The 15,014-nt window shown below is 37.6% G+C and overlaps 1 protein-coding gene across 1 annotated transcript in view; it reads left to right on the top strand.

Annotated features, from left to right (window-relative positions):
- Positions 1 to 15,014, top strand: part of ITGA8 (integrin subunit alpha 8) — a 100,716-nt gene that overhangs the window by 27,294 nt on the left and 58,408 nt on the right. The window contains exons 12-13 of the mRNA XM_030445969.1: positions 2,275 to 2,480; positions 4,070 to 4,261. Of these exons, the coding sequence (XP_030301829.1) occupies positions 2,275 to 2,480; positions 4,070 to 4,261 (398 nt within the window). The remainder of the gene's footprint in view (positions 1 to 2,274; positions 2,481 to 4,069; positions 4,262 to 15,014) is intronic.

Genomic DNA, 15,014 nt, shown 5'->3' on the forward strand with positions numbered 1-15,014 from the left:
GAGTTGCTGTTATCCCTGTACAAGCAACTCCAACTCCTGTCCTTCTGCTTTCTGTCTCACCTGAGGAATCTTGTATTTAGCTTAGGCTTCTGCTTAGAGAACTTTAGGTCACTGTGGATGATAGATAGTTTGCCTTTCTCTTTTCACCATTTTAGGCACCCTGGATACTGCTCTATGGACCAGAATTTTAAAGGTATCTAGGTATCTACTTATTTTACATCAATGTACTTGGAGCTTCCTGGCTCTTAATCTTTTGGTTCCTTACCACCATTAAAAAAAATCTTCCCTTTGTCTTACAATCCATAATTTGTAACATATTGACTGGAGCCTAGTTTTACTTTATGGTTTATTCTGCACATAACACCATTGAGTCCTAATTGTACTGGGAACACCTGGGCTGCAGTGTAATAAAAAAAATTGATGGTAGTGCTACTGTGTCATGCTTTTAGTGGATGGCATACATAAAATGACTTGTAAAAAAAAAGAGCATTCTTTATCTTTTTTTCGTTGTTGCTATTGTTTCATGGCAGCTGTTTCAGCTGACATTCTGTCCCAATCATGAACATCTTCCATTACTAGAGGAACACTTTTGACGCTTAGTGTGAAAGGAAAATCACACCTTTGATGTCAAGTCAGCATCTGCTTTCTTCCTTTTTTTGTTATTCATACCATGGGGTAAAATCTGATATATAAAGAACAGAACAACTGTACCAAAGTGACCTGGCATTTCAAATTACAGCTTCCTTTATGGAAACATAGTATAAAACTTAATAGGAAAATAACATTTCTACAAGTACTTTGTCACGATTTATAGAATGTCTGAGTTCAACAATGGGATTAAAAGGCTACTAGATGAGATATTCTTTACTAAATTCTATGGTAGATATCAGAACCATATTATATATCTGTGGTAAAGTAGTAGCTGAGCTATTAAATCGTAAGGGTTTTTTCTCTATCAGGATTGGAAAAAACAATGTAGTGCAATTTTACTAATTGGTTTAAATTAGATAAAGTCTAATTGGATAAAGTCTTTGTGAAAACATTACTTTTGTCAATATGATTAATTGAGAGCAGAAAGTCCTCTACAAATTTTACAAAGTTTCAACAAAGTTTCATGTTAAGAGTAAGAAGGGTTGAGTAGTACTAGTTATTTGCAGTAACAGAGTTCCTAAATATGAATGACCAATATTCACTGACTATAATAGGAATTGTCCTAATAGTTTATACAGGCTTCAGTGCTTTCAGCAATTAATCTGATACTATAATTTCATATCTCAGAATGATCTATTAAGAATATTTCTGCTTGTTACATATTGATCAATCTTGCTTGATTTTTTTTTTTCACTGTTCAGTGAAAGGGTTTTGGGTTTTTTTTTCATCTAGATAAATCTTGGTGACATGTTTTGAAACATCCCCATTTTATAACAACATTCAAAATAACCTTTGATTAGTCTATCTTCTTTTACTGATTGTTCTTGGAGCAGCAAATGGACAGAAGAACTTTTTTATCTAAACCTTATAGTTTTGTGATTTTATGATGTCCTTTCATACTTATGTACAGCAAACTATGTGAGCACTGAAACTACTCAACAGAAGTGTTTTCAGAAATAAGGCTTTGGCTTTGTCTCCCAGCTTCCATTTGAATTACTGATGAGAAATTCCCTGCTTACACAGATATATATTACTTCATGTATATTACTTCTATTACTTCATGTATATTACTTCAAAAACCTGCTTGAAAGTGGCTATTTTTGTCCTGTTGTTCACTTACTTAGGTATGTTTTTTAAAAGCTACATTTAATACTACAATTTGTCTCTCACTAACACTGTTAGCAGGATAAATCTACAGAATTTGTCCTAGTAACATAGATCCTCTCTGAGTTAAACTCTTGACTTCTGGATCATTAGCTACAAAGTATAGTGTTTCAGTGTCTGTTGTGGGCATAAATTGAAGTGCAAGAAATTCCATTTAAACCTAGGAAGAAATGTTTTTGCTGTGAGGGTGATCAGACACTGGAATCAATTGCCCAAAGAGGTCATGGCGTCTCCATCCATGGAGATGTTCAAAACTGGAGTGGGCATGGCCCTGGACAGCCCTCCCTAGTTGACCATACTTTGACCAAGTGTTTGGACTAGAAGAGCTCAAGAAGTGTCTTCTTTCCTCAGTTAGTCTATGACTATGATAATCATCAGCTTCCTGTTAAACAGATGTGTGAACTGTGTTGATTACACTCGCCCTTACAGTGACACTGTTTTTTTGTTTGACTTTTCCAGTTTAGATGATATCTTAGTTGGTGCCCCTCTCTTTATGGAACGAGAATTTGAGAGCAAACCTAGAGAAGTTGGGCAAGTTTATCTATTCCTGCAAGAAAGTGCTTTTCTCTTCCAAGATCCACAAGTTCTGACAGGCACTGATGTGTTTGGTAGATTTGGCAGTGCAATCACGCACCTTGGAGATCTCAATCAAGATGGATATAACGGTAATTTACATGTAATATAGTAATATGTCTCTGTATAGAATGTCTGTGCAGTGCCCGAAAAAGGCTTTTTAACATGTAACTGCCTTTGAAAGTCACATAATCCTAATGACACTGATATTGAGGGCCAATGAGAATCTTACCTATAGGAGGAGAGTCATACTGACTACAGGGCTATTTTTTACTAAATATAAGCATGTTCATTTAAATAAAAATATCTGTTGTTTTATGGCTATTATTGCCTTAAAATGTTGATTTGTTTAAAAGCAGAGTTCTTTCTTTAAATACTTGGATGAGTTTGAGAACTGAATGATGCTCAGTAAACAGAAAATTTTGCCCACAATGGAAGACTTGAGCAAGTACATGTGTATTGTTTTGGAATCAGACAGTGAGGAGCCATAGAATTGCACTGGGGTTCAGGATACACAGTATCTGAATATGAGCCTGTGGGTAGAAGCTACTGGACTGTGGCTGCAGAAAATACCCTCACTGGGTTGTCCTGAAATCCTACCATGGCCCTGCTGGACCCCAGAGTGCAGGCTTCCTGTTTCCTACCTGTAGCAATAGCAGATGCCCTCAGGTTCTCTGGGCAGGGCAGGTTGGTATCTCTGCTCTCCAGTATTCTGGTAAGGCAGGTAGGAAAGTTTGCTACTTTTCTCTGTCACTCTATAGAGAAAGTTAAGAAGGATCTAGAGCCAGAATATTAAACTGGGACTGAACATGCAAGTCACAGACCTTTTTTTAACTTTTTAAATTCTGCTTTATAGCTAAGGTAGAAATACCAGGTGCTTAAGTAAATTTCAATAAAGAAGTCCAGTAACAGCTTCTAGATCAGAACCTAAGAATGAGAGCCAGAGAAGTACATATCCTCCTCTTGTGTCTCCTGTTGTCTAGCTCAGCTGATGCAGCTGATGAATCTCAATCTAGACTCATGATTCTCTCCATCACATGCACAGAATCTAAGAGAAGCATTGTAAGTTCTTCCCCCTGGATGTCACAGCTCATTTTTTAAGGACTATAGTGCTTAATTGTGCAATGCCCAAGGCCTTCTGTCAAATTCCTGACTTGGAACTATCCCCAGTTCTCACGAAGATGTTGGCTAGGTGTAGATGAAAACATATTCCATTGTTCCCTTTTCATACTAAAGCACTGGATGTTTGAGAAGTGTGGGTTTTTTGTTTATGCTGAATATTTTATCTGGAAAAAGAAAATCTAACAGCTGTTCCTTATTAATGAGATTATAGAGGAAATCAAGAAAAAATTATGTATGTTTAAAGATCTGGAATTGGAAGCAGGCATTCGTTAGATGTTGGTTTATTAAAGCTTATTAAGTGCCCTGGAAAAATGGCAGAGGCATCTAGTGTGGACTGGCCATCAAGTACAATGCAATAACCCCTTCAAAAGATCATTTTATAAGCTTTTGTTGTGAAAGTTTGACATAGAAAAGACACTACAAACATTTTTCTATATTTGCCTTAAAACTATAATCCATACAACCGTGAAATTCATGTCAATTTATGTCTGTTTTCCTGCAAGGACTTAATTTTTGTTTTAATTATGCCCATTCTATGTGTTCTTTTATTGCACTGCAGACATTGCTATTGGTGCACCATTTGCAGGAGAAGACAGAAGAGGAAAAGTGTTCATTTATAATGGATATAGTAATGGGTTAAATAGCAGCCCTTCCCAAGTTCTCAATGGAGCCTGGGCCTCACAGTCCATGCCTTCGGGATTTGGCTTCACTCTAAGAGGAGATTCAGATGTAGACAAGAATGATTACCCAGGTACGATTTTTCCATTAAAAAGGGGGAATTTCATGCTTCCATTCTCTGGAAAATGTATCATGCCTAAAATGCTCTTTTTGGAAAACATAGGTCAGAATAATAGACTTTTTTTGATAGTTTTAGCTTGTTTTCCTGAGAGTTAAAATCAGACAAAACAAATACTCCTTTTCCTGTCAAAAGACATGATCAGAAAGGCAAGAAAGGGCTTTAATAGTCACATTAACATAAAACATGTGAAGTTTACAATAGAAAGCTTAACCCTTTCCCCCCACTTCCAAAAACTGAATGCTCTCAGCTTATTGAAATTGTAAGGTCTCCTTCATCCTGGCATTCTGTCTTAATTAAAAACATGTTGTGTTTTAGAAGAAGGGATTGACTTGGTCGTGTTGCTGAATTCTTTTGGCTGTCCAAAGAGACACTGAGCTATACATAGGTTCTTAAAAGCTTTGATTACATTACCGTAAAACAGAGAGAATGCAAAGACATTGCAAAGGCAGATATTTCATTTGGGCCTTTCTATCCCTTTTATGTTTTCATTATGCTCTAATGACTTTCCCTTTTGAGGTTAGCTTTGATTCTTTAGTAGTTTACCTGACATATATTCAAATTAATCAAGCTTGCAACTTAAATGGAGTTTCATTGGGGAGGTTTTCTAGCTTTTTTAAGAGCCATCTTTGTAGCATTGTAAGTAGTCTGGATGTTATGGCTCCTTTGTATGTGCTTGTGTTTGCTTTCTCTTTTAGAAGAAAATCTGTTCTGTTTCTTGTAATCACAATTCAGAAGGTTTAGCAAGAGTGTGCAGTAAGGCATCATATTTTGTTATTGTAAAAGGTTCATTTTCAGTAAAATATGAAGTCTTTACTTCCCTAACTTAATGTGAAATTGTTCTGGTTAGCCTGGGTTATTTCAAGGCCAGTGTTTTAAAAGTTGTACTGTTTCAAAAGTAAAAATGGTGATTTCCAAAAAGGCAAAAGTTGGATCTCTCTTACCTTTTCATGATGGATTGTAAAAACCTCTAAACTGTCTTTTGTCAAAAGCAGAAGAGGGTATCTGGAAAGGGCTGTTTAAAGTAGAAATTACGGTTTTACAAACAGAAAAGCTGACTGCAGAGTAATAGTGAGGCTATCACAAGACTGAAGTGAGAGGATCTTCAGCATTTGAGAAAAGAAAGGGCTTTTAAACACTGTTCTGACTTTTTGTTTGCATATTGTTGATGTTGCTATTAATAGTCTTTCATTGTCCATGACTAATGAGGTTCTTTTGGACAACAGAGCTCTTTATTGAAGTTTCAGCATTTAAACATTTCCTAAAGCACCCACAAGGCCCCCCAGCAAAACCAAAGAAAACAGGATATTGCATTCCTGACATTTTTAAGATGGAAAAGATAGAGGGAGGGAAGGGATAGATCATTTCAGGTCCTTATTGCGTAACATGGAGAAGAAAGAAGAGTAGAATTCTAGCTAGTGTGTTAGCATACTTTATGTGGCATATCTTTTAAAGTAAGCTGTGAACAGGTCTTGATTTTTCTTAATATTTACTTAGGAACTGCTATAATCAATTGAGGTATGAGATTTCTTAGTTACTCTGCTTATCATTGTTGGCTCCATTATGCATTCTACCTTTAACTGATATATTGTGATACCAGTTCACTGTGTGTTAGATGGTTGGATTTATTACATGAATTACTTATTTTATTAAAAAAAAAAATCTTCCTGCATTTTCTATATTTATATTTTCCCTCCACCCTCAGCTGAATATCTGGATGAGCAGACCAGAGTACTGGTGAAAAGCAGTCAGAAAATGACAGAAGAAAAAAACTTTACTGACAGTCAACCATAACTTCCCTAATTCACAAAAACCTGTAGCATCAAAACACAGCTGTAAAAATAGCACAACCATGGCATGTTATTAGCACAAAAATAGAATGCCTTCCTATGGGAATAAAAAAAAAAAAAGGTAATATTATGGGGAAATACAAGTCCAGGACAAAGATGCCAGCAATGAAGTAATCCTTCTTGTGTCAAAGAGCTTTTCTTCTTCACCTCCTGACGGAAATGCTGAAGGGCACCCTTTGTACAAGGAGGAAACAAAAGGGCTGAACTTGGAGGGGATAGGAAGGACATTTTATTTTAGATGTCAGCTGAGGGGCATAATATTTGCTGACTATAAAAAGTCTAGGAAGCTAACCTTTAATCAGTGCTTTCCAAACTACTGGTCATGAATGTGAAAACTAAGTGAAAAATTAGAAAAAAATCTCAATTTTTTCATTTAAGCTTTTTAATGTGTATTATAAAAATGCATATGTATATATGGTTATAATATATAATAAATAATATAATACATTTTAATATACATTAAAATAATGTATATTATAAAATCACCATTTTGTAAAAAGAAAAAAAAAGTAAAAAACATGATTTATGTTGGCTTATCACTCTCTGAAGTTCAATTTCCATAGACTGGGAAGTGAGAGCGATCTATAATGTCTGGCTGCAGGTATAACCCATGTATTGCCATAGTCTAATGTGAAATTCTACATGCAAGTAGCTTTTCCTTGGCTAGAGTTCAAGTGAAGACAAATGAGTTCAAAAAGGTATTATGCTTGCAAGAAGTTCAGGGCTGATATCAGTTTGTGAGGACTCATAAAACTACAGCTGTGCTTGTATGATTTACTCAAGCCCTTGTGCCCTACACTGTTCATGAGGCAGGTATATGAGAGGCACACAGATGGGAGTTACTCTGCCATTTTATTTTTAATATACTGTGTAGTATTTTCAGAGCCTATAGAGTTTCAGACCTTCTTCTTTAAATCAGACCATGTATTAATACTCTTGGAATAGGCCACTCTGGGTGTCAGAAGATATCACCTCCTTATGTGGTTTCTTACCAGAGAACACAGAGCTTCATGCTGGCCTTGCTGTATTGAGCCCTGGAAGCAGTGCTCTTAGAGACTGAATTATGATTTGGGGAACACAGTCCATAAAAAGTGAAGATGAATTACAGTGATTTTTTTTTCTCCTATTGGACTAAATAAAGTTAAGTGTTCTCTTGGTTGGGAGTTCAGTTTAGGCTAAGATGTACCTATTAGCCTTCTGGAGAAGAGCAGCCATTTGGCAGAGGAGGATACATCTTTCTCTCCTCACCCAAATCCCAGCATAAGCTCAGGAACAGAGAAGAACATAGGGAGCAGAAGAAGGCTGCCAAATACTCAATGCTCTCCAGTGGGTGAATTGGTTTCTTGTTCCTCCTCTTCCTGCAACTGCTAGCCTCCAAAGGGAGAAACTATCTCCTGCTTCCTGGTCTTATCTAGAAAAGACAGAGGAAGACAGGAGTTCCACAGAATCCCAATTGTGTAATAAATCTGTGAGAAAACTGATCACAGATTTAATGGTAGAGTAGCAGAGCAGGCAGGGAAGGGCATATGACAGTTATACTGCTGCAGACAAAAGATCTGTCTAGCACCAGAGGATGTCTCCAGCAGCCAACAACAGTTACACAGGAAATTGGACAGCTGTGATATGTCCCAGAATATTCACCCAACTGGTGAAGGAAGGTGTCTCTGGGTTAGAGGGGGCATCTTCAAATTTAGTAACCCTTGACAGCCTATTCCATCATGAATTTGAGTAATCAGTTGTAGAACATGTGAACTTTTGGCACTTGGAGCAATCTGTGTCAAGGGGCACCACAGCCTAAATGCATGTTTTGTGAAGAAGTTATTTTCATGGTATCCCATTTGACTTTTGAACGTTCTATTGGACAGTTACTTTGGATGTGCCATAGTTCTTATAGTGAAGGGACAGTAAAGGATTCTTCTTCAGCCTACTCTTATTTTACAGACCTCTGCCATATTTCTTGCCTCATTCATATATTTTAGCAATGCTGTGGAAGGAACTCTAATTAACTTAGTTGTTTCTTGTGCAGAGGGAAATTACACATCAGTCCAGGTGATGGTTCACTCTTGCCATCACTGCTGCCTCTTCTTCATACATTTTTATGTAAAGAACAATGGGTAAAGCATGACTTATATCTGGCTAAAATACTGCTTCTAATACAGATTTTACCATTGACATGGGTGTCAAATTTACCTGACATAAAAAATGGCTGTATCTTCCCTGTTGAGAAGAAAATCAGAATTAGTACTGTAATACCAAATCTTTTTTGTTCATATCAGTAACGATGTTTGTGAAAGAAAATACTGAGCCAGGGACTGTAGTCTGGCCTTGAGGCTACATGGCACAGCACACATCATCATCCAATGAAAAGCTCGTGCCCACTGAAACAGCATGGCCACATCCAGTCTGCCTTTTGGGAAGGTCCCTGCCTGGCCCAAAGCTATTCCCCAAGTCTTTGCTGGCTACTATCTGGACAGTACTAACTTGCACACACTAAAATCAGACCAGAGTCCATGCTAACAGTGTAAAATCTGGACCTTACCGACACTGTGCTCAAGGTCATGCCCTGACTTTATTTTCCTTTCACTTGTGTAACCACTCACTGCACAAAGCAGAGGATACAAACAGCTAAATGGCCACTTAGTCAACATCATACCTAAACCCAAAACTTTCTCTAGTTTGGTCCTCATGCAGATCATGTTGCTTTTCCTTTTCAGTGCAAGTCCTTCTCAGTGTAATGACCATCTGCCTTCAGATACCCTGGCATAGATTATCACTGTAACAGTAACAGATCTCTAAGCACTGTGAAAATACAGAGATTTTTCTAACCTTTCAATAGGAGTTTCTGTTATTAAGCACAACCCTTTTTTTTACATTTCCACATCTTCTCATTGAAGGACTCCTATAAATTGTGTCATATGTGTAGACACTCCAGATGTTACATACCTAGAACTGTTCCTTTATCAGCATAGACAGGATTGATAATATGATGGTTTCTGCTCTGCAGGCTCAGAGGTAGTGGGAAACTTTAAACCCTGGGAAGCAGCAGAGGCAAAAAGCTGTTCTGATACCAACAGCTGTATCACTCTAAAAACACACAGCTGGTGGTGTTCATCACCTTCAGCCCTGAAAAGAGCAGTTCTTCACCTAGCAGAAGAATTGCAATGCCAAACAGCAGTGATGGTGGTAATGAATGAATGGATGGATGCTCCTTTCACTGCAGTCATGTAAGAGTTAGGCAGAACTTGACCAAACTTTGGAGTCAGAAAAGTAAGGCTAGTGAGTGAGAGGGAAGCAGTAAGAGAAAGCAGATTAAGCGTGTCAGTCAAATAGACTGAATATACTAAGCCAGCTCTGTTTTTTTCTGATGTGAATATTCAGGGGAACAACATGCAGCTTTTCCAGTCTTCTGAGCATGACACTGACAAGCTTGTACTGTATTTACCTGAGACACTCAGTAGCTCTGCAGTGTATAATATGTACCTGGTATTTGAAGGAAAAAAAACAATCCTCTTGAGCCATGTCTACACTGGTAAAGTAAATATGCTGGTTTTGCTTCTGTGCTATCACTGAGCAGTCCTTGTCTGTACTACCAAACTCACCTCTTCCCAAAACAGAGTTCCTAGGGACTAGCAACTGCATAAGAGCCATTCTAATGATAACAACACAGACAGGGCAGGTTCAGCACACAGGGGCATTCTCTGGCACTAATTAACTAACAATGACATCATTGTAACATCTTTCAGAAGATGATCTATTTCACAGTTTTCTGATAATGTATGTTCTAAAGTCTTACTCATTTGAAGATCGATATCACTTATGCTGCAGTAGTAAATACTGACCTGGTGCCATTATTCTGGATTACAGTCACGTAAAGAAAATGAAGAGAATTAAGGAAATAAAGGGGGAGAGCAGTGTATGGAGTGAAAAAAGTGCAAAAGATGGGCTTTCTTATAAGTTTCAGTGTAAATGCAGTGTCAGTTGAGAAGAGTTCTTTGTGACACTTTTCAGTGCTGAGGTTAGGACATGCAAAGGAGCATCTGTACTGGCAAGGCCCAAACGCAGTTTATATACCCATGGGTTTCTCTGTAATTGCAGCTCTTCAAGGTTTGCCCAAGATACTCTGGAATTCCTGTCTCAGCACAACCGTCTCCTACATGGGAACATCTGAGCAATAAAACGATAACTTTTAATACAGTTTCCACTCCCCAGCAGATCTGAGGCTTTTTAGGGCCCCTTTGCTCCACCCTGAGCTTTATTTGTGGCATCAGGGCCTGGAGCAAGGAATGAAGCTTCAGCTTAGGCACGTAATTTGAACTGTAGTTTGTTTTATTTATAATTTTATGTATCTTTTCCTATTACCATAGTTTAGCCTTTACAGGAAGAAAAGAAAGCCATAAATGTGTTTAGCAGGAAAGAAATTTGTTTCTTTTGGCTTCTGGGCATCCGTTCAAAGCCGGTCCCCACTGACTGCTCAGAGTCTGTGATTATCTAGGTGATGGTGCCACACTTCCAGCTGGTTCATCTATCTGAGCAGAGCTCAGGCATTTGGAAGCTGTAAGGTTTCCACCCTCACATTTCAGCATATGTTCAGTTACTTGATGTCTGATTATAGCTGAGCAAATAGTTTATAATGAATAGCTTACTCAACTCATTAAGCTTGCTTTCTTCTTGTGGCATATCCTCCAGCAGACTGTGGTTTCTTCAAATGTGTTTTTGAACCAGGATGATTTAATCAGTTTCTGCTATCACTGTGGCTGGATTTAGAGCAGTGCTCTAGACGAATTTGCTATTCAAAGACTGCTGATTAGTTAATTAGTTAATTGCTCAAATAAATTATGTACTATTGTTTCTGCTCCCTGCCTGTTTAGATGCTTATGTAAGTCTTCCTTGTTAATTTATAGAGTTCCCCTGGAGTCAGTGCCACCGAAGCATCATCTTCACTTTTATACAAACACAGCTGTTGGTCTGTTCCTTTGGTTATTCATTTTAGTCAAGTCATTGCCAGCACAGGGGAATGTATAAAGGCATCTTCACGCCTTGTTATTTTGGACTCAGTTATTATCTTAACAATTGCACATAGTTAATATAAACATATTACTCTAGAAATGTTTTAAGAAGGAAACAAGTGTGATAATCAGACAAAATGTCCTTAGAACTTCAGTAATCCAGTCTAATCTTATTAAAATAGGAGTATGTAGCAGCTCCATCTGCTAAGAGCATTAACTCAAACAGCAGGAAGAAAACCCTCAAGTTTCTTTCTGACAGGCAAGGGTTCTTCAGCGTTCATAATTTTTTTGTGAACAGTAGGCACTGTGCCAATAATATCAAAAATCATAATCTTGTGATGATTAAGTTATGAAGCTGGTCCAGGAGATTATATCAGCAGGAAGCTGCATCTGCTCTGCTAAGAGAGGACTGCTGAGTATGGGAGCCAGAAAAAGGGCATGGGTTCTGCCAGCAAATGCAGAAAAGCTGAAATGGTTCTACTACTAATTATGTTTTCATGTGAATAATCAATCAAAATGTAGTGACAAGCCAAGAATGTCCTGCAAATAACTTAATTTTATGGCAAATTATTATATGTGTAATTTACAGGTCTAAGTTTCTAAAATCCTTTTAGGTACTTAATGAAATCACAATATTGTGCCCCATGGAATATAAGAATAAAGCAATTAATCCCAGTAAGAAGGGATTTACTGAAGTGACAGAACACTAACTGCTCTCTCTTTTGGATTTTTTTCTGCTATAATTAATTTAATAATAGCATTGTATTATGAAAGGGGCTCATTCAGACAAAATAGAAGCAGTGAAATGAGGTAGCCCCGGGTGTTATCCTTAACAGACCCACTACCAGAATGGTAAAAAAAAAAAAAAAAAAGAGGATCAAAATAATTGAGAATGGTAGGATTAGAAGAAAGTGACTCTGTTTTGGATGGTGGTCGTTTGTGGTATTTGCTAAAATTCTTGAGTAAAGTTGCCTGAACTAGACAATCCTGTATCCTTTTTTTAGGGTCAAGCCTGAAGTAATGTCCATTTAAAGGAAATTTTATTCTGGACCTTTTCTACTGTGATTTGGGAGTGTAGTGGTCTCTGGAATACTTAAAAAAAAAGAAATCTGATCGTTGGCCTTTTTGGCACCTGATCTACTGAAGGAAATAAAAATCGAAAAGGCTCACAAAGATTTTTAGGAGAGTTCTCGGTTATTGCAGTTTTCTCACTACCTTTTATGAAATTTCCACTAGCACCTGTAGTCAGAAAGGATTCTAATTGTTTTTCAGTTCCCATTTATGCTATGCAACTAAACTGACAGACTGCACAAAGTGATATTTAAAGCTGTCACCAAATCATTTTGAGTCCATAAAGTAACCGCTTTCCTGCGCTTGTATCCCAGTAGAGTTGCAGTGGGGAGGTGACTCAGCTACCTATTGTTTCATTTTTGGGTTTCTAACAAGTGAAGTGTGGGCCAATTATGAAGTCCTGCTTTAGCTCTTGTTCATGGCCACTGTCTCCCATGAACCAAGAGGAGATACCATGCCTGGAGAGTTTCTCTTGGGACTGCTGGACAGACTCCAACCAAGTGTGAGGGGCTGAGCACACTCCATGTTCAGAGTCCGTGGGACTGCATCTCTCACAAGGGATGGAGCTGGCAAAAACATTTGATCTAGTTAGTAAATTCACTGGATTGACACTGGATCTAGGACATAATTGATCTTTCTAATTCCTCCAGTTGGTTGAAAGTTTAGTCAGCATAATGAGAAGTTTATGCCCTTTATCACATGGTCTTTCAGGCTTGGCACAGGCACATGGCAGAAGGTGCAGGTAAACAGACCATTTTATAACATCCAATGTACCTTTCAGTGACATTTGTGAATGTTCTTTCCTTAAATTTTATGATTTTCTTTTCTCAGAAGATGAATTTTCTTTACCAGACATCTTGCAAGCCTTCCCCTCAGAGCAAAGTAAAATTTGAAATTCGCATGACTATTGTTTAACTTTGAACAGTGCTCCCTGACTTAATTGCATGCCAAAGACACTTGTTTCAGTATTAAGCTCTGTGAACTGCCAGTTGGGATTTTTGTGCATAAACCCCTCAATCTATGTTGAAACACAAGTTGAAAATTCTTTTGGAGTCACTCTGTGCTTGTTTTCTTAGTTTTTGCCTTGTGATTGTGGTCCCACAGCTCATTTATTCCACGACAGCAGTGAGGCAAATGCACAAGGCTCCTCCATACATATCTCTGCTTCTCTGAAGCTTAGCAACTGCTAAAGGATCTTCTCAATGAGCAAAGTGGTCATTTACATTAATCTGTGAGGTCCCTCAACTTCCTGAGAACATGAAGTATGAGAAAAGAAGGAATAAATGAGATTTTGTGTATTCTCTCTTTTTCTCTCTCTTTTTCTTTATACACATTTTAATCTGGGCTTGAAAAAACCTCACAAATGGCAAGGAGCAAAAGGTTTTCATGCACTTCAGGCTCTGCTTGGAAGGGTTGTAAGGAGTCAAGCTGGCTTTTTTTGCTATGTAATTTCAAATTGCTTTTAAGCCCTTATTTTTCAGCAAGTGACCTTTCTATCTTGTGTGCCTAGCATTAACAAGCAATGAATAAGGACAACTTCTCTCTATTTTTAGGAAGGGAAGGTTGCCAATTTTCAGATAATTTAGACATCTCATGGATTTTTAATAGAAATTAGTAGTAACTTTTCTTCTGGAGAACACACAACAAATTCAAACCTTCTGCTTATAAAAGCTGTATGATTTGATGTGTATTCCGATCAAAACTGGTTTTCTCCAGTAATGGATATTGCACTCCACAAGGCAATGAAAGAAAGAATTGAAACTACTGCTCTGTAACAAAACAAGTCGAAGCAAAACAAAATCTGTGGTAGATATTCTGATGATCACTCTGCTTGAATATGTAATGACTTGGTCCTTAAATTAGATTGTAGATGTCACCACTGGGTATAAGGATGTTTTATTGTTTACATATTCAGTCTTAAGCATGCTTTTCCTACTGAGTAGTTTCACTCCTTCAAGCTTTTTGGGTCAAAAATAAGTATGGCTTAGACCACAGAATAAAGGATGTGTCAGGAAAAATGTAAGAGCTTCTAAACTGGACTGAGATGAGCACTGTCCTGGCTGTCCTTAGGTTATGCTAAAACAGGGCCTTTGTGGTGGTCCCATGATTAAATAACACAAATTTTTTACTGTGTCTCCAAATCTTGCTGAGATAGCAGTGAAGAAAGACTGCTCATTTAAAACCATTTTTTGGTGGATGGGAATTACCATTGCTTCTCTAGACCATTTATCTTGTTTTAAAATAAGCTGGGCTCTGTCCCAGAGAAATCAAGACTTAATTATTAAACAGATGTACAAAATCCCTTTTAATATTAAAGTGGGGATGCTGAGATAGCACAGCTGTAGATACTAAAATTAAGAGTTCACTCACACCAGTGAGGCTAACTGCCTGGCAGCCTCATTCTTTTTACCTTCAGGTTCAAACAATCTACATTTCATTAGCTTACTCAAGTTGTGTGTTCAAGCTTTTCCCTTTGCTCATGAAGGGCTGGAGTGCTTTATATTTTAATGAAAGATCAGATTATGAAATCATCACAAGACCCTGATCTGGATAAGTCTTGGATATCTATCTGGTTTGTCTCTACTGTAGGAAACCCCTGTGTTGAAACCTTTGAGTTATCAAGTCTAGTACTAAATAGTACATATCCTGAATTAAGTCTGTTGCAAAATTATAGGGTAAAACATAATGGAAACCCCTTCCTTCTTGTCTTTCACTTTCTGGTCATAGCATAATGTTTCTTTTTTTATTTTTTTTTTCTTTAACAAAAACACCAAAACCCTG

This window comes from Calypte anna, chromosome 2 (genome assembly GCF_003957555.1).
Source record: "Calypte anna isolate BGI_N300 chromosome 2, bCalAnn1_v1.p, whole genome shotgun sequence".
In the NCBI taxonomy this organism is placed as follows: domain Eukaryota; kingdom Metazoa; phylum Chordata; class Aves; order Apodiformes; family Trochilidae; genus Calypte; species Calypte anna.